Source organism: Panthera leo, chromosome B4, assembly GCF_018350215.1.
Source record: "Panthera leo isolate Ple1 chromosome B4, P.leo_Ple1_pat1.1, whole genome shotgun sequence".
Classification (NCBI taxonomy): domain Eukaryota; kingdom Metazoa; phylum Chordata; class Mammalia; order Carnivora; family Felidae; genus Panthera; species Panthera leo.
The window spans coordinates 136,226,391-136,252,133 of record NC_056685.1 but is presented as its reverse complement, the minus strand read 5'-3'; the positions used below and the strand labels follow the sequence as shown (position 1 = coordinate 136,252,133).

The 25,743-nt window shown below is 60.1% G+C and overlaps 1 protein-coding gene across 1 annotated transcript; it reads right to left on the bottom strand.

Annotated features, from left to right (window-relative positions):
- Positions 1-706: 706 nt before the first annotated feature.
- Positions 707-24,360, bottom strand: PARVG (parvin gamma). The gene is made up of 13 exons (XM_042948078.1): positions 24,005-24,360; positions 22,214-22,308; positions 19,644-19,708; positions 17,809-17,911; positions 16,980-17,120; positions 15,955-16,070; positions 13,829-13,884; positions 12,521-12,543; positions 8,819-8,877; positions 8,543-8,611; positions 6,394-6,495; positions 1,480-1,552; positions 707-1,029 (listed from the first exon to the last, which is right to left on the bottom strand). Exons 1-13 carry the CDS (start codon positions 24,013-24,015, stop codon positions 920-922), a joined length of 1,023 nt encoding a protein of 340 aa, XP_042804012.1. The 5' UTR covers positions 24,016-24,360; the 3' UTR covers positions 707-919.
- Between the last annotated feature and the right edge of the window lie 1,383 nt (positions 24,361-25,743).

The window sequence follows — 25,743 nt, the reverse complement described above, 5'->3', positions numbered from 1 at the left end:
AGCTCAGTCGTCCCCTTGCCAGCCCCGACCCCCACCCCCTGTGCCTTGTCCTGGCTGGTTCCCGCCACACGTCAGCTCCTGGGATGGCCACGTTCCACCCCCCTGCAGGGACTTGTTCTTTGAGAAACACAGGCAGCAAGGGCCAGTTCTCACCAGAGACAGCGTGACGTGATGGCACATCCCTGGGGACAGACCAGGAGACCATCCGACCTACCCGTCAGCCACAAAGATTTCTCCTTTGTGACTTCCGGGCAAGGCTCACCATCGAGCTGCAGGGGTGGCTCTGGGCCATGGCTCCTCTGGCAAGTAAGTGGATTAACTTCCCCCAAGGGGCTCAGGGGCTTGGTTTGGGGGCCAGGTGAGACTCCTGCCTCTGGATGGTGATCCCGGGGCCCATCACGCTGAGACAGAGGCAGGCTGGGGCCTCCGATCTTCAGCCCTGACACCTGAGAGTCCTTTCCGCTCCCAAAGTCGGACGCAGGAGCCCGAGTGAAGGTCAGCATCATTGGTCTCTTCGCTGCTCCCACGGATGCCCTCAGAGATGAGGCCCTGAGAACCTTCCACGCCCCGCCCCACGGAAAGGGGAACTGCTTTGGGGGGTCAGCTCGTACTTATGCATATTGAAGGGTCCTTCCCAGGGCACCGCAGGCTCCCCCAATCCCTCCCAGAACTACATTAGTTACTGTAAACTGAGTGAGGCCAGAGGTTGGTTCAAAACAGATCCAGGCCTAGTGAATTCAAAGATATTCGGATGGAAACACGGATCAGGGATGGGGGGAAGGGGCAGGCGTGCCACAGACACACAGGGAAACAGAGGGCAGCGGGCTGTATGGTGGGGGAGGTCCCTCTGTGGCCCTTGGGCCCTCCCTTGGGTCCTGCAAGCAGGCTCAGAGAAGCAGCTCTGGGGGGGCAGTGACAGTTAATTCGGGGATCCACGGGGCGTGCTGTCGGCGTTTTCTTTCAGCTTGTGCTTGCGAAACAGGCTGTAGAGGACGCGTAACGTGCTCTTGGTGTCCTTGTTCACGATGTCTGCAGGGCAGAGGAGAACGGGACAGCCGGTCAGGCCTAGGCGGGGGTGGGGAGGGGGTGACCACCGTCCCACTGTTGCCCGGGACCCAGTGGCTTCCTGGGACACGGGACTTCCGTGCTAAACCCGGGGGGTGGGGAATCCCTGTCCAACGGGACAGCTGGTCACGCCAGGCCTGAGTCCCAGGACCCTCGCGTGGCCCTGCCTCCCTGCTCCTCCCCTGCACCCCGGTGCCCCCCACGCCTGTCGGGACAGCCTGCCCCAGGGTCCCCAATCCCCGGTCTCCTCTCCCTGTGACCCCTCCCCCACTGGGGCTGGTGGAAGCTGTGGGCACCGCACCCCCTCATAGGAAGTCCCTGAAGAGGCTCGGTGTCTGCCATGCCACGCAAGGGGACCGCACGGCCACATGCTGTCCCCTGACACCGCGGCACCCCCTCGAGCCGCACCCTCACCTTCGGGGTTGATGGGGTAGCTGAGCAGGCCTTCGTCCTTGAGCAGCTCCAGGGCCAGGGTGACATTGTGCAGCTGTGATAAGACCCCACCAGATGTTGGCAAAATGAGGGAGCCTCCACCCAGGTGCTGGTCCCCAAGTACCAGGCCCGCCCACCGCTCAAGGAGTCCACCCCGAGTGGGAAAGGCAGTTATGGCGAGGGGCATCTAGTCCGGACGTCAGGGAGGGCTTCCTGGGGGAGGTGACGTCTAGAGGTAAGTACTGCCAAGGGAGGGGACGTAGCCAGGGGTTTATCCCGACCTTTTCTGATGCAGCCCCAACGCTGTGGGCAACGGAGACGCCACCAGAAGCAGCTCAGTTCCAGGGGCAACGCACAGATGGGGAAACTGAGGTTCTGAGTGGCCAAGGGGCTCCTCTGAGCTTACAAGACGGAGAGCGTCAGAACCAGGTCCGTCTCACTCTGAAGTCCGGGCAAAGCAGGCTGGAGGCTGGAGCGGCGCCCCTGCCCAGGCCCACCTGGGCTCAGACCCCTGCTCGGTCGCCGGGCAACCTCCAGGCTCCCCCGGCCTGCCTTGCGCCCCTGCAGAGCGGGGTCCCCACCATTTCCCCCGTGTCCCGATCCGGGATGCTGGGCGGGGCGCCCTGGGGAGCCCTGAAGAGACGCTCTGTTAGCGGAGATTTCCCTGTTCACGGCTAGTTTCTCCCTGGGGCCTCGATACGATCAAAAAGTCCCTTCCCTTCTTGGGGCAGCAGCCTGGTGTCTTAGAAGGAGATGGTGTGGGGTGACGGCAACGGCGTGGGGTGGGGTGAAGCAGGTCTGAAGGCAGCTAAACCCCTCATTCACTGTGACTTCAAGCAGGCCCTCCCTTCAATGGTCTCGGCCCCCGACAGGGCGACCGTGGGCCCCGGAAGGCCTCGACTGGCGGCCAGCCATGCGGCCCCATCCCCGCCGCGCGGCCTGCTTCCCACGGTCCCCATGGCAACCTCACCGGTGGCCAAGAGGCCCAGCGGGCAGAGGAACAGCCGAGCAAGGCCACTTGGGGAAGCCGGCCCAGCCCGGTGGCCTCCCAGTGGCTCTGGGTAGGAGGACTCTTGCGACCTGGACGGGGCTCGAAGCCCCTAAGAGAGCTCTCCCGAGGGAGGGCGGGGTGTGGGTTACCCCGTCCTGGTCCGAGGACACTGGGCGGGGCCGGGGAGAACCTTCCACCCCACCCCCCACCCCAGGACTCCCGCTGCAACCTGGGGCAAGGGGCGGAGCGCTCCCTGGTGGCTGGTCGCGGCAGGCTGTGCGGGGACAAGGCGGGCCGTCTGTGGGGTCCCTCTGCACGGGGAGAGGTGTTGCCGCAGAGAATGGACAGAGACCCGGGCAGGGGGGTGGGGGGTCCGAGACGCAAGAGTGGGAGAGGGGCGGCGCTGTAGCCGGTCAGGAGGAGCCCCAGGCTGTCAGTGGTGCCGAGGCCCCCGGGCAGGTGGGACACACCACTGGGGCCGTGCGGACGCAGGTAGGAAGTCTCAGAGGGAGCAGGTCACGGCTCCATTGCTCGCTGCTGTCACTGTGTCCCCAAGGATTCCCCCCAGCCCGGAATATTCTGAAAAAATGAGGGCCGCCGTTGTTCACATTCTCATCGTGAACACTAGTCACCGGCTGCCCACGAGGTAAGCGTCAGAATGAGAGGCTGAGACTGGACCCTCGGCACAGTGCTCTCCCGCCTCCCAGCCCTGCCTTTGATGGACTCACTCTCCACACCGGCGTCTCCCAGAGCATGACCCAGGGCATGGAGGGAAAGGGCGTCTGTGACCAAACGGGTTGGGGAAAGGTTAGCTAAAAATACGATGGAAATCCTTCGCTGCGGGACTTCTCAGAGCCTTGACTGTCTACGGCGTACTGCGAACCTTCCAGACAACGTGTGGTTGCCCAAGTTATTTGACCGTAGGATCCAGTTGTCATGGGGCCCCTCAGGGGACCAGTGTTTTGGAAACACTTGGTCCATTCCCTTATTTAAAAAATAATTGTGAGCACCTACTGTGGGCTGGCTGTGCGACAAGGGCAAAATCACCCCCCACCCCGCTCCCTGCCCCCATGGAATTTGTGCTTTGAGAACCGCCACCATCGACACTGCGAGAACGACCACACTTGCTTCAACCTGTCAAGCCCGTGCTCGACCCGAGCCCCGCGGAGCTGCCGCAGGCTCCAGATCCGTCTCCCGCGCTCCCCCCTAAGCGTCACCTCGCTTCCGTGCACGGTGAGATGGTGACAGAGGCACCATGTTGCACGGAGCGGGGGGAAGGTTGTAACCCAGGAGGATGCGCTCAAATCCCCCCGGGGAGAAATAACTGAACGTGGGAGGAGGCCCACGATTCCCGGAACTGGTGTTTTGCTTACAGCAGAGCAGACCGTCGCCTCCCTCCCTCCGTCCCTAGAGCTCGTCTTCCCGAAAGGAATGACAGTCTCTCGAAAACACGGGTGGCCAGGAAGGGCTGATAAGGAGACCGCCAACGTGGAGGGGCCGCTCCGCCAAGATCAGGGTGCCTCGGGTGTCCTACCGTCGGCAAAGGGCTGGCGCTCCCGCCCTCTTCAGCTAATGACCTCTCGGCATTTTGGTCACACCCTCCCGCAGCTGAGACCTCCCACAGTAAAAATCCATTCTTGGGGGGTCTGAGCTCAGAGGCCGCTTCTCTTCCCCTGTGTGGAATGTGGCTCATCGCGGGAAGCTGGTTCTAAAATCGGTGGGTTCAGCAGGCTGACGGCACCCGGGGACGTGAGGAGTCAGGACGTTTGTCCCTGGCTCGTAATGGGGTTTGTGAGGGTGCCGATTGCGGGGAGGAGGCTTTGAAGTCCCCATGGAGCCCGACAGCCGAGGAACAAAGAGGGGACCCCTGTGCCGTCCCGGGTCTTGGTTCTGCGCCCCTTCCCAAGGCTCCCTGGCCTGCGTGTGGCCCTCACTTCTCCATCCGCCTCTCCGCTCTCCTGCCTTCTCCTGCCTCCGTGTCCTGCCTTCTGGGTGCAGGGCGAACACCACCGCCCCGGCTGGGTTCTGACCCTCCTGAGCCTTCCGGCAGCTTCGGGCAAGACTCCCTCTTGGCCACGGAGAGGCTCACACCCCCTCTGCCTCCCTTAGGGCTCATCCTGACTCCCCAGAAACCGGGAGAAGGCTCTGGCTTTGGAGGCAAACAGTGAGCCCACTGTTCCTGCTCCTACCTCTAGAACCACAAACGCTGCATGGCTCCAGCCGATTAGCTCCTCACCCTAGAGCCGAGCCCTTGAGAGTCTGAGCCCCGAATCAATCTTCTAGTCAAGCGCGCTCCTGCCTCCTGGGAAGGTGGAGGCCGTGCCCACTGAAGACCGCGTCTCCGTGGTGCAAGGGGGAGAAGAGCAGGCTGAGGGTCAGAAGGCCAGTGCTCGTGTCAGACCTGCCACTGAGCAGCGGAGTGGTCCTGGGCAAGCCCCAGAGCCTCTCCGGGCCTCAGCTTTCCCCTCTGTCGAATGGAGACACAACCCCTGCCCTGTCCCCCAGCAGGGGTGCAGGGTGGGGATGAAATGGGGTAAAGGGCCAGGTGAGGCCAGAAGTAGGATGTGAGCACAGCTGTGGTTCGGGGGCCTATGAAACACCGAGGAGCCTGGATGAGCCACGGAGGTGGTCGGAACCGACAGCCCGGCTAAGCAGGTGGGAACGAAGCAGGAGGCAGGGTAGGCAGAGGAGCCGTCTGGGCAAAAGGCCTGGAGACGCGAGAGAACCGGGCTGCGGGTAGGCTGTGACGCTGAGACCAGGAGTCGGTGGGACACGGACGGACAGGGCTGTGGATGTGTGGGGAGGGGCCTGGAGGAAGGGACCGGGGTGTGTGTGTGTGTGGAGGGGGGGCGGCCAAGCCAGGATGGAGTCCAGCGGCCCCCCACCCCCACCCCAGGCAGGCCACGAGGTCTGATCCAACCCCGGAACTGTGGCTCTCACCCTCCCCGGTGACGCAGCCGTGCCAAAGGGGACGGAATTCCTTCTTTGGGATGGATGAATGGGTGGGTGGGTGGGTGGGTGGATGGATGAGCAGATAAATAGGCAGAGGAAGGGATGGCCAGGCAGGTGAGTGAGTGGATGAACTGGCAGATAAGCAAATAGGCAAGTCAATGGATTGGTGTGAGGGTGGATGGATGGCTGGCTGGCTGGCTGGATGGATGGATGGGTGGATGGATGGATGGATGGATGGATGGATGGATGGATGGTTGGGTGGATGGATGGATGGATGGATGAGTGTGTGGATGGATGGATGGATGGATGGATGGATGGTTGGGTGGATGGATGGGTGGATGGATGGATGGGTGGATGGATGGATGGGTGGATGGATGGATGGATGGTTGGGTGGATGGATGGGTGGATGGATGGATGGGTGGATGGATGGATGGATGGTTGGGTGGATGGATGGATGAGTGTGTGGATGGATGGATGGATGAGTGTGTGGATGGATGGATGGATGGATGGATGGATGGATGGATGGATGAGTGTGTGGATGGATGGATGGATGGATGGATGGATGGATGGATGGATAGATGGATGGATGGTTGGGTGGATGGATGGATGGATGGATGAATGGATGAGTATGTGGATGGATGGATGGATGGATGGATGGATGGATGGATGGATGGGTGGATGGATGGATAGATAGATGGATGGATGGTTGGGTGGATGGATGGATGGATGAGTGGATGGATGAGAAGATAAATAGGCAGATGAATGGATGGCCAGGCAGGTGAATGGGTGAATGAATTGAATGGATGGGTGAATGGATGCGTAGACACGTGGATGACCAAACTTCCCCTCCATGCTTCACTTCACCTGGAAGTGAATAAGGAGACTGGTATTGTCAATTTCACAAGTCTGTCCACTCAGGAACAGACCCTCAAGGAAACCTCTGGAGAACTCACCATTTCCGCAGGACAGGTGGGAGTGAGGTAGAACTCCTTCAAGTGCAGGAAGAAGCCTTCCAGTTGTCCAATCAGCAAGAGTAAGAGGACCCCGTCTGCAAACTGCAAAGGAGAAGCACGGGGGGCAGAGGCCGCACGGGTCCCGCGCCGCCTTCGGCGGGCGGAGTGGCGCTGCGGGAGGCTGCCTTTCTGCGACTCAAGGACGACACCCCCAACCTTGCCCCTTGCCGCGTGTTGTAAACATGGGCGGCGGCAGGGAGGAAGCAGTTATCCACTGCCTGGCGCAAAGCACACGCCCAATAAAATAAGCTGTCTTTCCATTAGCTGGGAGATAGCCGGATGTCGCCTTTGAAACCACACCCCGCTCCTCGAGCGACAGAGGCACAGGAGAAAACGGAGTCGAGCGTAACATCATTCCTCAGCACGGTGGGCTCGTGTCGTTGGCCGCCACATTAATATCTCCGTCTGCGCTGTCTGTACGCTCAGGGACAAAGCGTCGCCCCGCCACCCGCATATCGTAAGCTCATATCAACCTACTCAATCTCTTCAAAGATACCAGACGCAAGACTGGATGTTGGAGGGAAAACCGCCCCTCGAGCTCGACGTCCTTAACAGAATTCCCTCCTACGAGCTCTGTTTCGCCGTTATTCGTTTGGCCTGAAATCTTTCCTGCTGATGTGCCCCCGTAATATCCCCGAAATACCAGAGGCTTCCACTACCCCTTTATCCGACAGTCTCTACACATCATCGTCACCCAAGCCAATATTTTCCAAGCGCCATGATTTCATCGAGGAAGAGAGACGTCCACAGGATCAACCTGTTCACACCCACATGAACGACACCGAAACCCCCAATTCGTCGTCTACTGCGTGTCCACAGCGTGTCAGGGAGCGGAGTCAACTCCGGGGGCCGCTTGTCTTGAATCTTTACTCCCAGGTCCACGAGGCTCGTATCCTTACGCTCGTTGTAAAAGAAGAGGGGTCCGAGGTCCACAGAAGTCCAAACCAAGGCCGTGCAGACAACGTGGAGGCGGTGTCCTTGAAGCCCAGGGGCCACACGTGTCCACCTGGCTTCCGAGCCTCGTATGTCCGCCCTGCCACGTCACCAAGCCACATCACACACAGGCTTCTCACGTGGCCACCATGTGACGTGGTGATGAGGACACACTGTGGCCTCGGCACCCTGGGTTCGAATCCCAGGTCTTCTGCTCTATCGCTGTGTGACCTTGGGCGAGTTAATTAACATCTCTGTGTCTTAGCGTCCTCCTGTATAAAACGGGGCAGTATCTGTTCCCACCTCGGGGACTGTCAGGGGGAGTCAATGAGTGCGCAGAGCCTGGCGCATAGTGAGGGCTTTACTGGCTTTAGAAACCAGGCACGGGAGCAGATCACACCCCGTCCGTCTCTGGCTAACGTCAGGGTGTGTCTGAGAAGTCAGCACCTCTGGCTGAAGTCACCACAAGTCGTTCGGTCCACCAGGGACCAGACCTGACTTCCGCCTCCCTCCCCCACCGCCACCGTGGCGCGTGAGCAGAACCCGGCTGGCCCAGCGCCGACCCCGCCACGGCGGGTTGATGTGTCTGGTGTCCAGGGGGCTCCGTCACCGCCAGAAGGCCCCGCGCCGGCGACCAGCCCGTCGGCTTCCCCGCTCCCCTCCGTGCTGAGGGAGTATCGCAGGTGCACAGCATCCTCACGGAAAACCGTGGCCCCCCGCAGAAGGCCGATGCCGAGCGTGCAAGATCCGGCTCCTGCCCCACGCGGGGACTAGGTGTAGGTCAGCCCCGGGGGGCCGAGCAGCCGGGGGGCCCACAGATTCAGGGCTGTGGCGGAACCTAAGACAACGCCCGGCAGCTAGCTCAAAGCCGTGAGCAGACGCAATGACACCAGGAGAGCTCCCACGGCATAGATGAGCCCCTGCGTAAAACACACCCACGGTCCCTGCCTCACGAGATCCCCACGGTGTCCCTGGTGGGTGAGGCTGCCTACCTACCAGCTACGTCCGCCATCGGAGAGGCGCCAGGTCTCCAAGAGGTGACACATCACAGGCCCCGCGGGGGCGGATCGAGGCTCCCCGTGCCCCGCAGGACCCTCTTCCCCGCCTGCACCCCGCGACCCTGCCCTACCCGGGGACCCTGCACCTGAGACCCTACCTGGGTGTCCAGATTCTGCACAGACAGGCCCAGGCGATCCAGCTTCTGGTTGACAAAGTTCACAATGGCCTACACAAGGAAGAGCACGGACGTCGGGCCCGGGGCTCAGGTTTTCCGCCTTCCGCTTTGGGGGAGGGGGGGACAGAAAGCCCCCCCGCATGGCGCCCGAAGCACAGCAGGTGCTGTGGAGGAGCGAGGGCCTTGCCCCTTCCCCTGCACCCCCAGGACACGAGGCAGACGGGCGGGAGAGTGGCTGGGAGCTTTGATCTCTCTTACCTCCTTCACAGCGCTCACTTTCTCCGGAGCCAGTTTAAATAATTCATCAAAGACGTCGTCTGCAGACAGATCCAATAAACACCTCATTACGATGCTATTATCCTTGCGCCAAACAGGGACGCATTTCCATACAAGTTTCTCAGAATACCCCGTCCGCAGAGAGGCGTAGTGTCATCGCAACGGTTCTTGAATTAAAACACGGGCCTGTGTCTTTGTCCCTGCGCCCCTGGCCGTGTAGCCCAGGGGGAGTCGCCTGCCCTCTCTGGCCCTTTATGGCTGATCATACCTACTAGAAGGCGTCTTCGCAAAGATGAGATTTGGTACCAGATAACGCACTTGGCTCGGCGGCTGGGCACACAGTAGGACCTCGATAAACTTCATCTTGGGGCACCCGGGTGGCTCCATCGGTTACGCATCCGAGTCTTGGCTCAGGTCATGATCTCACGGTTCGTGAGTTCGAGCCCTGCATCGGGCTCTGTGCTGACAGCTCAGAGCCTGCTTGGGATTCCCTCTCTCTCTCTCTCTCTCTCTCTCTCTCTCTCCCCCTCTCTCTCTGCCCTTCCCCTACTCGTGTTCTCTCTCTTTCTAAATAAATAAACAAACAAAACTTTAAAAATAAAACAAAACAAAAAAAGGTCATCCTTTCTGCCGTGGATGCCTGTGCGTCTGCTCAGCCACCGCTCCTCCCCCTGGAAAGCTTCTCTCCTTCGTCCCCATTCCCCCCCTCCACCCACAGGCCCACGGAGCCCAGGGAGCTGCCGTAGGTGACCGAGCAGGGCCCAGCCCCAGACGGACACTTGGCCCGCGGGTCTCCTCCCCCGCATTCCTGGATTGGCAGAATGAGGGCACGGAGCCCCGCGTCGTGCCAAAGGCCAGCACCCTCAGCAGCTGAGTCACGCCTGCCTGGTTTAGGAACAAAGGGGGCATCTTGGCAGCCCCGGGCCTGTCCCGCCTCAGACACCCGAGTCCTCAGCCAAATGCCCTTTTCCCACAAGCAGCCCTCCTCATATTTGCAGCCAACACATCTCCCCAGGGAAGATGGGTCCTCTGGCACCGAGTGCCCAAGCTGGCTAGAAGGATTTACCTTCAGATGCTGATGCTCAGCAGCTGTGCAACTCTGAGCAAGTCACTTCACCTCTCTGTGCCTCGGTTCTCTCATTAGTGAAAGGGAAAAGGTAGCACCAGATAGCATCGTGCACCAGGAATCATGGTGGAGACACCAGTCCCTTCGGACCCCTTGGCCTGGGTGGCCAGGGAAATCGGGTCTCTGAAGGAGCCAGGAAACGGGGAGGCGAATGTGTGCTCGGTTGACATGAGCCAGAACAGCATGAATGTGCTAGACGGGGTGGTGGGGAGGTCCGGCTCCTTTCCCCTCACCATGTGACCCACCCTCATGCTGCCCCCTGACAAACACTGCCCCCCGAGCAACACCCCATGTCCTCATGCTGCCCTGCACACACACACACACACACACACACACACACACACACACGTTGGCCAGCCTCCCTGCACCTCCCTTTCCCTTCCTTCTCCCACTCATCTTCCCTCAGCCTGTTCTCAGAAGCCCCTCAAAGGTCATTATTTCCACCTTTGCAGGTGAAGCACCCCTCATGGAACCCCCTGCCCATACAGATCTGTGTTCTAAGTGGGGAGGGTTCAGGGAGAAAAATCATGTTAGGATGGATGGATGATGGATGGACTGGTGGGGTGTGTGTGGACAGATGGATTGGTGGGTGGGTGGACAGATGGGTAATTTGGTGGGTGGGTGGGTGGGTGGGTGGATGATGTGGACTGGTGTATGGATGGCCAAATAGATTGGTGGATAGATGGATGGATTGGTGAATGGATGGATGGATGGATGGATGGATGGATGGATGGATGGATAGATTGGTGGTTGGGTGGGTGGATGGACAGATGGATTGGTGAATGGACGGATGGATGGATAGGTTGGTGGGTGGGTAGGTGGATGGATAGATGGATGGATGGATGGATGGATAGACTGGTGGGTGGGTAGGTGGATGGATGGATGGATGGATGGATGGATGGATGGATGGATAGATTGGTGGTTGGGTGGGTGGATGGACAGATGGATTGGTGAATGGACGGATGGATGGATAGACTGGTGGGTGGGTAGGTGGATGGATGGATGGATGGATGGATGGATGGATGGATGGATAGACTGGTGGGTGGGTAGGTGGATGGATGGATGGATGGATGGATGGATGGATGGATGGATAGATTGGTGGTTGGGTGGGTGGATGGACAGATGGATTGGTGAATGGACGGATGGATGGATAGACTGGTGGGTGGGTAGGTGGATGGATGGATGGATGGATGGATGGATGGATAGACTGGTGGGTGGGTAGGTGGATGGATGGATGGATGGATGGATGGATGGATGGATGGATAGATTGGTGGTTGGGTGGGTGGATGGACAGATGGATTGGTGAATGGACGGATGGATGGATAGACTGGTGGGTGGGTAGGTGGATGGATGGATGGATGGATGGATGGATGGATGGATGGATAGACTGGTGGGTGGGTAGGTGGATGGATGGATGGATGGATGGATGGATGGATGGATGGATAGATTGGTGGTTGGGTGGGTGGATGGACAGATGGATTGGTGAATGGACGGATGGATGGATAGGTTGGTGGGTGGGTAGGTGGATGGATAGATGGATGGATGGATGGATGGATAGACTGGTGGGTGGGTAGGTGGATGGATGGATGGATGGATGGATGGATGGATGGATGGATAGATTGGTGGTTGGGTGGGTGGATGGACAGATGGATTGGTGAATGGATGGATGGATGGATAGGTTGGTGGGTGGGTAGGTGGATGGATAGATGGATGGATGGATGGATGGATAGACTGGTGGGTGGGTAGGTGGATGGATGGATGGATGGATGGATGGATGGATGGATGGATGGACGGATAAATTGGTGGGTGGGTAGGTGGATGGATAGATGGATGGATGGATGGATGGATGGATGGATGGATGGATGGATTGGTGGGTGGGTAGGTAGATGGATGGATGGATGGACAGATGGATTGGTGAATGGATGGATGGATGGAAGAATACATTGGTGGGTGGGTAGGTGGGTGGATGGATGGATGGATGGATGGATGGATGAACAGCCAACTAGGCCAACTGAGTGAATGAATGAAAGAAGAAATGGATGGACCAATCTCTCAATAGGGGAAGATGTCTGTCACAAAAGTGGCCACACCACTGCACAGTCACTATGGGGCACCCACTCTGGGCTAAACACATTCACAAATCATCTTTTAACCCTCCTCACCAGTCCAAGAGGTGGGTGCCATTATTAATCTCATTTTACAGATGAGAAAGCTGAGACACAGACAGGTTATGTCACTTGCCCAAGTTCACATGGCTGACAAGAGGACACGTTAGTGTCTGAACCCGGGCCATGTGGCTTCAGAGCCCACACGTTCATAACAACTCTACCATGACCACCGGCAGGAACTGTAAACCTCTCCCTGCCGTTCGAGCAGTATCGTGAGAGGAAACAGCCCGATCCTGGGACAGACTGACGGAGAGAAGAAGGGACAAATGGAGCAGAAGAAGGCTCGAGATACAAGTAGCGGGGGGCAGAGGCAAGAGCAGAGAACACCCAGCAAGTGACCCTTCATCCTCCCGTCTGTTTTAACACACACCCGGTGGGAAAAGTACTCACTGGTAGCTAGGTCCTTGTCTGTGCTAAAGGGACAATTGCAGGGGGAGAAAGGTAAACACGTGGTTAAAAAATATCCTCAGACCTGTAGTTTCTTATTACGACAAGACTCAGCACTAGCAAGGTTGACAGAGAAACGGGCGAGCTCCCTTCTTCCCTGCAGTTCGTAAGCAGGCAGGGCCCTTGCGCAGGGCGCGGGCAGAAAGAGGCCCACACCCCACCCTGGAGGCTTCCACACCTAGTTGTGTCTGGATTTTGTCATTTCTGTGGTTGTTGTTTTAGTTCGGGTGGGCGGTATACAAGAAAGCACACAAATTGTACGATTAAGGCGCGTGCGTTTTTTGCACGCACCTGTGTGATCAGCACCCAACAAGATACAGACCTTTCCCGGCACCCCCATGTGCTCTCCCCCGCCCCCGCTCCCCCCCCCCCCACCAAAGATCACCCCCGCCCTGATTCCTCCCGCTGTGAACTGGTTTTGCCTATTCTGGGAGCCCGTGTAATGAAATCACGCTCTCTTCTGCGTCTGGCTTCTTTCACTCTGTTTCTCTTGTTCTGAATGGTTTGTCTTCGACCTTGTGTCAAATTTTCCACCCCAGCCACACCCCTTCGAAGCAAGGTTCTGGGCCCAAAGCGGGTCAGGCTGTCCCAGGAGGGCCGGGTGGCCCCTGCGACCAAGGCCCTCAACAGGGGACTGAGCTGTGCAGGGTAGAGAGGGCAGCCTGAAACAGAGAGCCAGGCTTTACCTCCAGGAGGGCAGAGGGAAGAGCCCATTAGCGGAGCAACCTGCTTGTCCAGACGCACGAAAGGTAAGCAGCTGGCTGTCGTGGACACCCAAGGACAGAGCCTCCCGCCCTGCACACACTAGGTGCTCTATAAATGCTGGTGTCTGGTGCCCTTGGCTCCAGCCCTCGGCCACCAGGCTCTGGGAAGCGACATGGCATCGGGGTCCTGTGACCCCAGGTCTAGATTCCTCCTGGCCCACAATGGCTATAGTGTGACCTCATGACAGGGAGCCACAGCTCCTTCTGTCCCCAACTCTGCTTGCTTTTGTGCAGAGGACAAACGAGCTGGTGGTGGGGGGGGCATGCCTAACAGCCAGAGCCATGCCCTGTGAGGCCCAGCAAGATGAAAAGGCGCCCGGCAGGGCTGAGGGGTCAGGGAGGCCCTCTGGTGGCTGAGAGGAAGTGGCGAGATGTGAGGGTCCCTCCCACAAAGGGCGGGCACATCTGTCCCCAGCTTCAGGCCCTGTTACCCATTCCCCAAATAATATAGCTCGGCCTGTGCTGCAAGCCCTGACTCTCCCCTCACCTGCATTCAGTGAGCTGTTCCACCGACTTCTCCGACTTGAGACCACTTTTGGTGCTCTAAGAAAGAAAAACAGGGAAGAAATTGAGTAATCCCAGAAAACTCGGGGACCCACGCCAGCAGCCACTGAAAGACTGTAGTGGCCAGCGCAGCCCCAGAACCCAGCTCACTCTACCTCTTTCCCTCCTCAGGGCGGCTCCTGGATGGTGCTCATCACTGTGGCCTGGCTCAATTGTCTTTCTTGCTCATGAGCCTTGGGCCCCATGAGGACGGGGACAATGTCTGTCTTGTTCCCCAGATATCCTCAGAGTCTCACTCAGTCCCTGGCTCACAGGGAGTCAATAAACATGTGTTGATCTGAATGACAAATGAATAATGACTGGATGGATGGATGGATGGATGGATGGATGGATGGATGGATGGGTGGATGGATTGGTGGGTGGGTAGGTAGGTTGATGGATGGATGGATGGATGGATGGATGGATGGATGGCAGATGGATGGATGGATGGATGGATGGATGGATGGATGGATGGATTGGTGGGTGGGTAGGTGGGTGGATGGATGGATGGATAGATGGATAGTGGATGGATGGATGGATGGATGGATGGATGGATGGATGGATGGATTGGTGGGTGGGTAGGTGGGTGGATGGATGGATGGATGGTGGATGGATGGATGGATGGATGGATAGATGGATGGATGGGTGGATGGATGGATTGGCGGGTGGGTAGGTGGGTGGATGGATGGATGGATGGATGGGTGGGTGGGTAGGTGGGTGGATGGATGGATGGATGGATGGGTGGGTGGATGGATGGATTGGCGGGTGGGTAGGTGGGTGGATGGATGGATGGATGGTGGATGGATGGATGGATGGATGGGTGGATGGATGGATTGGCGGGTGGGTAGGTGGGTGGATGGATGGATGGATGGATTGGTGGGTGGATGGATGGATTGGCGGGTGGGTAGGTGGGTGGATGGATGGATGGATGGTGGATGGATGGATGGATGGATGGGTGGATGGATGGATTGGCGGGTGGGTAGGTGGGTGGATGGATGGATGGATGGATGGGTGGGTGGATGGATGGATTGGCGGGTGGGTAGGTGGGTGGATGGATGGATGGATGGTGGATGGATGGATGGATGGATGGATGGGTGGATGGATGGATTGGCGGGTGGGTAGGTGGGTGGATGGATGGATGGATGGTGGATGGATGGATGGATGGAATGGTGGGTGGATGGATGCGTGGATGGATGGATGGATGGATGGATGGCGGATGGATGGATGGATGGATGGATGGTGGGTGGATGGTGGATAGATGGTGGATGGATGAGTGGGTGGATGGGTGGATGGATAGATGAATGGTGAAGGGATAGATGGATGGATGGGTAAATGGATGGGTGGATAGGTAGGTGGATGGATTAATGAATAAGTGAATGAGTGAAGGAATGAAGGAATGAAGTCACCTCTGATTTATATCAGAAGTATAAACAAAGTCATGACACTGCTTAGTGGAGAATTTTAATCAACGGTTTTGAAAGAAGTAAGAATGATTTCATCTGAGTGAAACGTAAGCTCCAAGACGGGAAGCCCCATGGCTCATCCAGGCACTCAGAAGTTGGGGGAGGGAGTAATGGGGAGCAGGAGAAGGTGAGGGCCCCGTTTGTGATGCTCAGACTCTGCCTGAGGGAGAAGCCATGGGCTCCGGGGACATGGGCTTCAGCACCAGTTGTGCACGTGCTAGAGCAAGGGGACCCTGCAGGTCCCTTTGCTCCCTTGCACGGTCACAGCCATTGTTGGTGAATGAGGGACAACACCGCAGTAGCCCGGGCCAAAACTATGAAGGCTCCTGAAAGGCCATGAACAGATAGATGACCACTTATGGCCCATGTGACCATGTGACCATGTGACCCTATGCCCCCCGCCACCACGGACTCTCAGTATCTCCACCCACAGCTCCAGCCCAGGCCCCTCTGCAGTCCTGGAGGGATGTGCTATATCTTGAGGCTCCTAAGAAAACACCCTGGCTCAGCCCCTCCCCACGCAGCACCCCCTAATCCAGAGTACGGTGATATGGACCCAAGATGCTCAGCCTGTACACAGGGGTCCCCCCAGCACCCAGCCCCGTACCTCCATGGTGATCACCTCCACCTGGACGTTGGTCGGGAGGGGCAGGTCGGGCTGGAAGCGCTTGGCCAGGGCCACGAGGAGATGCAAGGTGGCCAGCAGGTCCTTGTTGAAGATGGCTGGGAGGGGAGAGGGCACAGGTCAGAGCGGAAGGGGCCACCGATACCTGGGGCCACACGGAGGGCTCCATATTGTCCCAACAACCCTCTGAAGACCAAGGAGATCTGCCTCCAGCCTTCTGGAAGGCAGAGGGCTGGAGATACTTATTCGGAACCCAAAATAGCCACCCTGTGCTCTCATCACCCTGCTCTGCAAATACAGCCCACGGGCACAATTCCCCAAGTGGACGGGGCTTTCGACACAGAGACAGCCACTCTTTACAGTTTTGAGCCGCTCGAGGCCCTACAGTGGGGGCCCCAGTGCAAGAAACCGTTGGCTTCAGATGAGTGTGGCTTAATTCAGGGCCAACGTTACGCCCATCAGTTGTTGAAAGCGGGACGTTAAATGCAGCGGTGAAGGCACGCAACCCAACAAAAACTGGGCTTGAAAACTGTTACGTCACCACCTCCCAACCTCGGAGAAGGCACTCAACCCCTTCAGCCTCAGTTTTCTCATCTGGAAGATGGGGGAGGGGGCGGAGATCAGAGTGGGGGCTTTGCTCGCTCCCATTCGCTCCAAAGCAGGCACCGCGGGTAGAGCTTAAATCAATTAACGAAACGAGACCGGTAGCACCCATCTGACGAGATACGTGGGAGCTCATGGTGCTTGGAACTCAAACAGTAGGGGCTTCATTGACCGCGTTTATGCCGTTACACGGCCGCGGGCTTTGCTGCGGCGACACCTCCGGGGCGCAGAAGCGTGTAGGGCTCTTGGCCCTGAAAGGGGTGCACGACTTTGCACGGGAGGCTCCCCGGAAGCCCCCAGGGTGCCCCCACCCAGAGGCAGAGGAAACAAGAGGCCAGTGCTGCACAGGGACCCAGGCTCCCCCGCCCTCCCGGGGACCCCGCCCCAGCCGAGGCCCCACATACCGTCCATGCTCCATTTGAGCGGCTGATCTTCTGCCTGCAGGCTGCGGTTGACCGCCTCCAGGACGGCCTCCAGCTTGCGCCTCTGGTTGGGGACCGTGAGAGCCATCTCCTCCACGTCCAGCCGGAGCCCAGTCAGCGTCTCTGAGGGCAGATCGGGAGAGGGCCCAGGAGGGAATCGGGGGGAGAGGCCGAGAAAGGCAGGACAGGGAGGGAGGGGTGAGAACCGTGCCCCCCCCCCCAGGCCTCCTCCACCACCACAAGCCCTGTGACCCGAGCGAGCCCCGGCCCTCCGAGCCGCCCTCCACTGGCCCACCTCACCTTGACCTTAGCCTTCTGCTCAGCTACGTGCACTTCCTTTTCGCAAGGCAGGGTGGCCTGGACTCCTAAGCTCAGACCCTGACTCCCCCACCTTCCCCACTGCAAGACGCTGGACAAGTGACGAGGCCTCTCCGAGCCTCATTTTCCTCATCCATAAAATGGGGATGGTAAGAGGACAGGGTTTTTCTGAGGATTAACCACACCTGCTCCTTGGCAGGTGCTCCGGAAGGGGCTGGCAGGATCGTTCTGTCCAACTACCAAGGGTCCCACAAAGGGCGCTGCTGAGCCAGGCCCCAGGTCAGCCGAGGACCAGAATCGGGCACACCCCTGCCCTCTGGGACCTCACGGCTTTGTGGGCAGAAGGCAGGTGCGCAGACCAAGCCCGACATCACAACGGCGACGGGGAGGGGGCGGCTGTTGAGGAGTCCACCCCCGGGGCCTGAAGGGGCCAAGGGGGGGGGGGGCGGTGTGCTGGGGCCCAGGCCCATGTACCCTGGGAGCAGCCGCTTACGGAAAAGGTGGTGCAAGATGAGCCCGTCGAATATGTCCTCCTCCAGGCTGCGGACCACGATGTGCTCCGGGAGGAGCCTGGCATTGATCCAGTCCATCAGCACCTGAAGACCCCAAGGGGATGGCTGACCCGGGACCACTCCTCGCCGGGTCCCCCACCTGGCTCGGCTCTGACCCGCGAGGCCCTCCTCCCACCTGCCAGCTCCTATACCATCCGTCAAGGCCAGGTCAAACGTCACCTCCTCCGGGAAGCCCTCCCTGCCCTCTCAGTCTGACTTCCCAAAGACCCTCTGCTTCTCTTCAGCAGGAACCTGGGCCCTGGCGGGGCAGGGTGCTGTTTGTCCTGTGCAAGGTGCTGGTCCCGGAAGGCCACCATAACAAGTACCTGAGAGCGGGGAGGTGGCCGTGGAACCGGATAATGGGAAGAGTTTTGAAGGCCCTCGACAGGAAAGGCCTGAATTGCCCTGAAGAGGCGGTTGGTAGAAACCTGGATCTAAGTAGGCACTTCTGGGAGAGCCCAGAAGGAGAGGAGGGACGTGACTTTGGAAACACAGAGGAGGCCCCGTGACAAGGGAGGCAGAGACCCGAGTGGCGAGTCTAGGCGCCAAGGGGCGCCAGAGCCGCCTGACGCCGGGCAAGAGGCCTGGGATGGGTTCCCTCTCGGAACCTCCGGGAGGGACCCACGCTGCCCACACCTCGATTGAGGACTTCCGGCCTACGGGCTGGGAGACCTTCAACTCCCCTTGCTTTAAGCCGCCTGGCTCATGGTGCTCCGTGGCACCAGCCCCAGGACACCCACACAGGGGCTGCTGGGGTCCCGCCTGATCCCCCAGACTCAACGACCGAGGCACACACCCCTGCTCCCCTCTGCACCTCTGCCAGGGCGTCCGTCCCCGCCCGGGTTCAACAGGCCGGGAGCGCAGGAAGCAGGGCCCCGTGCCTTTAAGGGAGCAGCGCCGGCTCCTCCGGACTTGGGAGCCAACCTCCCAGCTACTCCGTCTCTGCACCTGCTCCCGGAGGGGCCCCCCCACTTGCTTTCCTTCCTCCTGGCTCACTACCTGCGCCCAAATCCTTCTCAGGGTAAGCTCCAGGAGGAGCCCCAACTAAGACGTGTCGGCACCCCGTCAGGTTTCCAGGAAGGGCCTCGCTGGTTCTCCTCGGGTCCCAGTGCCTGATGGTGGGGAAGGTGGGATGGAGGGAGCCGGGGAACGGGAGGGAGAGAGGAAGGGACACGGGAAAACGGCCACAGTCTGGGGGGATGGAAGGTGGTGCAGGCCAGGAGGCCTCCCCGGAGGAGGCACCAGAAAGGCCACATGGAGACTGAAGCAATGAGGCAGACGAAAACGGAGGCCTGAACCTGCCTATACCGAGCTGGTCCAGCAGGTGCAGCGGCAGCCTCCCAGCCAAGGAGAGACGCGGGGGGCCCGGGTGACTCACCCCCCGTTCTGCCCATTTTGCCAGCTCTCCACTGCCATGCGCAGCCGAGCAGGGGCAAGTGCACAAGCTTTGGGGCCTGGGTCAAACTCTGCTGGCCGGCCTGTGTCCCCCCCAGGCCAGGTCACCCCTCTGAGCCTCCTACTCACTCCACGGGATTCAGGACGGCAGAGCCCTCTCAACCGTCGTGAGGCTTGTGGGGATCATCTACGTAAAGGCACACAGTCGGTGCTCAATAAATGTTCCCTCATGTAGCCATTTGACAGGTCTCCCGGGGACCTGCAGGGTCACCACCCGCCAGGCTGAGGTCAGAGAGGGGAGGAGCGGGACAGACCCCGCCCCAAGGGGACGGAAAGGCTGCCCCCAGAGAAAGCAGGGGGGAGACCGCGGAAGGAGCTGTACCTTCTGCAGCTCTTCAAATTTGGGGTCCCCCCGCGAGGTGGGTGGCAGGTACTTCTTCTTTTCTCCTGGAAGCAGAGGCGAGCATGACACGCGTGTGGGGTCCCTGCGGGGGGGGCTGGGCAGCCTGGCACCTCGACACCCGGGGAATCGGGTCCTGCTGCATCACACGCGCGCCCACACAGATCCACAGACACGGTCACTGATACACACGCGTGCACACGCACAGGCACACACAGATACACAGACACACAGTAGTAGATACACACACACACACACACACACACACACACACCCTGAGCATCAAACATCTAAAGTGACTTGGTCCTCCCAGACACGCCTCGTCCTCCACACCTCTTTCTTTGCCCGTGCTGTTCCAGCCCCCCCCCCAATGCCCTTCCCTCTGGTTCCCCTCATGAGCACCAGCTCATCCTCAGGCACAACAATATACACAGTTCGCCTGGAAAACCGTTTCCTGCCTCAAATTCAAATGTTAGCTGGGTGTCCTGGGTTTTACCTGGCAATTCCACCCACGTACTCAAGCAGAGGGGCTCGCACGAGCCCAGGGGCCGGGCACCAGGAGGCCACGGCGGATTTCAGCCCAGTCTGTCTGGCTCCCTGGCACGGGCAGGACGCCGAGACCACCCTGGCTGACCCCTCTGGTCAGCGGCTTCCCGAAGCCTTAGACTCGCAGCACCCACAAATGGCAGGGCCGAGAGGATCTAGTCTCGATGAACATGGGGGAAACTGAGCCACCACGGGGGGCGCTGCCTTGCCCAGGTTCACAAAATGCAACGCCTCTGTCTTCCCACGACGCGGCTGGAGACTTTTCCTAGATGATCTGAAAACCTTCAAGTTCTCCCCGGCCCCGTATCTCCTGACAAGAGGCGGGGACATCTAACACGCTGGGCCCGGGCAGTCTCTGGACCGATGTGTGGGGAGCGGGTGGGTGGGTGAAAGCCTCCGGCGATACCCCACCCCCACCCCCCGCCAGCTCCTTCCTGGAGCAGGTTTCCTGCCGCTCTGAATCATCCCATGTTCCAGCTGTGCCTGCCAGTACTTTGAGCATTTCTAAATCCACTGCAAAACACAAAATAAATATTTTTTCAAATAACCCAGCCCCACCGCTAATGGCAGTTTTGCTCGTGATGCTTTCCAGCGTTAAACCATCTATAAACAGAGAGCACCAGGCAGTTAAGGAAGTCAGCTTCTCGACTCTGGGCAATGCCCGCCCGGCCCCCAGGGTCTCGCTCGCTGCTCTGGGGTCTCTCGGCCACATCGCCCATCTTAAAATTCAGGCTGTATTCACAGGGTCTAGCTCAAGTTGCATTCTGCTCTTACGTTTCAATGATGTCACACTTTTCCTCCGTCATCATATTTATGTCTTAAAGGTTCCATAAATTCTAGTGAGTTCACTTAACGCCCTTGCTGAGCGGGACATTTGGCTTGCTTCCTGATTCGCCTCTTTTCTGTAAGAGGGGGATTGACAGCTTTGGGTACCTGCGTTGTCCTTTCCAAACATCTCCTTGGGAAGGGAGGTTTCAGGGGCAGTGGCCACAAACTCCCCGAGCTCAGAAAACAGACTTGTTAAGTGGGGGACCCACACCCATTGAATTGCCCCGTCCTATGCCCACCCACTTTTTAAAAAACTTTTGGGGGGCGCCTGGGTGGCTCAGTCGGTTGAGCCTCTGACTTCGGCTCAGGTCACGATCTCACGGTTCGTGAGTTTGAGCCCTGCATCGGGCTCTGTGCTGACAGCTCGGAGCCTGGAGCTGCTTCGGATTCCGTGCCTCCCTCTCTCTCTGCCCCAACCCACTCGCATGCTGTCTCTGTCTCTCTCAAATATAAATAAACATGAAAAAAATTCATGTTTATTTATATTTGAGAGGGGGGGCAGAGAGAGGGGGACACAGAATCCAAAGCAGGCTCTAGGCTCTGAGCTATCAGCACAGAGCCCAACACGGGGCTTGAACTCATGGACGTCGTGACCTGAGCCAAAGTCTGAGTCACCCAGGCGCCCTTATGCCCACCCACTATTTAAAGGGACCCACACGAGTGAAGGAAGCAGATCGATAACCCCCATCCCTTGCCAAGTCAGATCTCTGCAGATATCTGCCAGTAGGGCATGGCGGGAGGGGAACCGGAATGCTGGGGCTCCCCTCCTTGGGTTCCCAACCCCAGCTCCACCGCATTAACGGAGTCCCCTGCCACTGCCACGTTATTCACTGGGCCTCAGTTTCCTCGCGCATACAAGGGAGGCAGGAACGCCTACCCTCAGAGCGATAAACGAGGTACAGCTTGTAGGACGTGCACAGCACGTAGGAGCAGTTAATATCGCGTTACCAGTGTCATCCTCAAACGCGAGATGTGTGGTTATGAGCGGTATGGGGGTACCTGCCAAAGTTTCCAGAAGCGGGGGTGGGAGTTGTCAAGGATAAAGCAGAAGGCATAGGCAGGGGCTGCACAAATTGGGTGTTCAGTTAACAACCTGGGAAGCAAGGCAGGGCCCGGACCTGCCCGCAGACCCGCCCCTCCGCCCTGCGCGGACCCCCAGCCCCACTTGGGCCCGGCACCTTGTGGGAGCTCCTCCTCCGCCGGCCGGCCCACCGCCTTCGGGAGCTGCAGCAGGTTGTACAAGGATTCCGGCTCCATTTCTGCCTTGCCGGCCCTGGGGGATGCAGGGGACAGGGGGGCATCACCATCCGAGGAGCCCCGCGCTGGCTCTGGGCCGTGGTTCCTTTCCGACCATGAGGCACGGGGAGTGGGCGGGGGCTGCCTAGGCAAGGAGACGGGTCTCCCTGATGAGAAGTAGGCCGTGGGGCCCATTCTGGCAGGACGCAGGGGTGGAGGGAGGCCCGCGGCTGAGGGCTTGTCAAGATCCGGGAAACCCTGGAGTTAAGCTCCAGAGGGATGCCCGGGGTGGGCGTACGGCAGGGCTGGGGGAGGCGAATCCGCGGATGGGTGACATCTACGGTGCCTGAGTTCCCACGGGGGCAGGGCGAGGGGGGCACTGGATCTGCCCCTTCCAGGTCCCTGAGCCCGAGACGGGTGGGCACGGAGTGCCACCACCAGCCTTCCGATGCGGGGACCACGCTGGCATGGCGGCATCCCCCAGGCTCGGCTGCCAGTCCACGGGGGCCTGGCTCTCGGGGGGCGGCCTGGCCCCTCCTGGCCCGACGCGGAACGAGGCTGTCCACGGTGGGGCTCGGCGGGCTCAGCCTCTCTGCGCTTTGGGGGCCTCACTGCGCACGTCAGCATGGGAGGGGCCGGCACGCGAGGGGTGTGTGTGGCCCCCTTCGTGTGCTCCTTCTGGGCAGGGGCCGGGCTCACCCCACGCGGGACGGGGCCCCTGGAGAAGCCAGCCCGGCCTCCTTCCTGTTGCCCCAGGGCTCACTTCCTCTCCTGCTCAGCCGGCAGCTTTGCCCTCCTCTTCGGCTCCCCGCGTTTCCCCAGCGTTTCGGGCCCCAAAAAGACATGGGGGCCACAGAATGGGGGGCAGCTCCAGCCCTCCCCCCTCCCCCCCCCCCCACCGGGGAAACCTGGCTACAGCAGTGGGACCCAGAGCTGTGGCAAGATGGGGACACCGGCAGGGCCACCCCATCGCTCTAGCAGCCGGCCCGCGGGGAACCTCTGAGGCCCCATCCCGAACAGAAGGATGGGGGAGACCACAGCTGTGGGACCGGTCCTGCCCCCCGAATTCCCAAGCCTCCTTCTGGACAGGATTCGGCTCGAGGGACGTGGCCGGAGAAGAGGAAAGAGCCCTGCCTGGGGGTTAGGAGGAGGCCCGGGTTCCAGGCTTGCTCTTCCTCACCCTACGTGGCTTTGGGCGAATCCCCTCCCTTCCTGGTCCTAAAGGTCTTTACAAGACAGGGCCGGACTCAGAGCTCACCGAAGGCAGTGGAGCGGACACAGGGGGTGTCTGCCCCAGCTCTGTTCAGGGTATCTCCCCTCCCCCGGCAGCCCCTCCCCGCCCTGGGCCTCAGTTTCTTCATCTGAAACGGGGTGGCCTTTCTCCCCCCCCCCCCCCCCCCCCCCCCACGCCGGATGACGCTCAGGGGAGATGGTGCGGAGAAAGGGAGACTGTCCACCTGGCTACCGGGGAGGTGGGATCGTGCCCTTCTATCTGTCTGGCCCCGGGAGGGAGGAAATGCGCCTCTCTACGCGTGGGTGGCCGGTGGGGGGGGTTGCACAGGGGCTCAGGGCTTTGCTTGGCCCGAGTCCCTCCCTCAGCTAAGGGTGTGTTCTCTGGGGTCGGCCGCCACAAGCCCCCACCCCCGGAGCCCTCCCTCTGCGCCCTCTCGCTCCTGAACATTACAGACGGGCAGAGAGCCCCGAGCCCAGGGCTCCCGGGAGCTGAGACTCACCTGGCTGCCATGAAATGAAGGCCGCGGAGTTCAAATGGTGATCACCGGCTTCCAGAGAAAAGTAAGTTCCTACCCTGGGGGCTGGAGGGGCCGGGGGAGGGCAGGGTCCCCCCACCCCCCACGCTGCTCACTTCCTCTGGGCCTGCGGCTTCCGCAGGGCCTGCTGGGCTGCGTCTGCAGGGAGCTTCCTCCTCCCTGGGCCTCAGGGCCTGGTGCCTCCACGGCCCCGACAGAAAGCTCTGCCCCCGGAGCGCCAACCACCCAGCCACACCTCCGGGCCCTCAGATGCCTCGCAGGAGACGCAGCGTTGCCGTTTCTTCCTTCTCTCCCTCTCCCCTCCCCGCCTCGCAAACCCAGCAGTCCCTCGCGGTCGCCCCATCTCCAAGTGGCAGCACCAGCCAAGCCAGCCACTGAGGCCAGGGACCCCCACCTCCCCGCCACGGGGAGCTGGCGAACTCATGAGCCGTGAGATCACGACTTGAGCTGAAGTCCGACGCTCAGAGGACTGAGCCACCCAGGCGCCCCTTAAGGGCTTTAAGTTTACTGGAACCGGCCTCCGAGGCAGGTACTGTTGTACCTGCTGTCGTTGCTCACAGAGGTACCAGCCTAAGAGGCAGAGGCAGTTTGCAGCATGGTGGGGACGGGCAGCTGCACGCTTGGCTGGGGCAGGTGTGACGGGCACGGCGTGGCCCTGCGTCCCCTGCTTCCCGGGCCAGGTGCACCGTCACGTCCTGGCAGAGATGGCCCATCCACGCTGGGAAACTGAAGCGTGTTGGACAAAGCGCCTCCCGGGGCCGGGTTAAGGGAACACAGAAGAGACGGTGCCACAGCCCAAGACTAGCGACATGAGCGAGTTATCACGACCCCAGGGCCCGACGGGGCAGAGGCCAGAGTGGACACCAGAGCCCAGAGAGAGAGATCCGCCAGCCAGGGGTGTGGTAGAGGGGCCCTCCGACCCCGGTGGCCCCGCAGAGGGGCGGCCCTGGAGTACAAACCCCCCCGACCTCGCTCCCTCTCCCCCACGCTCCCTCCTGCCGGGGCCTCCCACCGGCCAAGTCCAAACGGAAGCCAGAGGCAAGGCAGCGCACGGACGCAGTCCGGGAGGCCAGCGCGGAAAACGCTGGAGAGGCATCTGGAGAGGCGGACGGAAAGTATCCGGCTCGAAATTGAAACCGCGGGGCAGCAGCCACTCAGCAGCCTCCTGGTCACGGCAGGGACGGCCGGCACCACGGTGCGGTTCGAAGCGTCCTCCGTGGGGGTCCGTCCCCAGCCTGCCGCGCCAGCCTTCCCGTGGCTCTGGGGCCACCTCATTTCCTGCGTTCGAGTCCTTTCTGCCTCGAGCAACTACAGTGGCCCCAGTTACAGGCAACCGAACCTGGATTAAGGAAGGTGGCTCTTTAGGGAGGGAAACTGGAGGGACGTTCCCACCGTGGAAAGCGAGGGAGAACTAACCAGCCAGCAGTCACATGGGAACAAAGCGGGTTTGGACCAGGCAATTCTCCGAAGCCTGGGTTCTTTGGGGCGGCAATCGGGGATTCTTCTCGAGGCGCCCGAATCACCCCGTGACTTCTGCAGGGAAGGCTCACAGCAGGGCCAGCGTGGAGCACGAGCCCTCGGCCACCGCCGAGGGTCACCCGGGTCCCTCGCCCTGCAGCGTTAAGGACACCACCCCCTGAGACAGCGCCGCTGTCCAGCAGGCCTGGTCCGATCGGAAGCTCCTGGAGCTTGTGCGTCCCAGC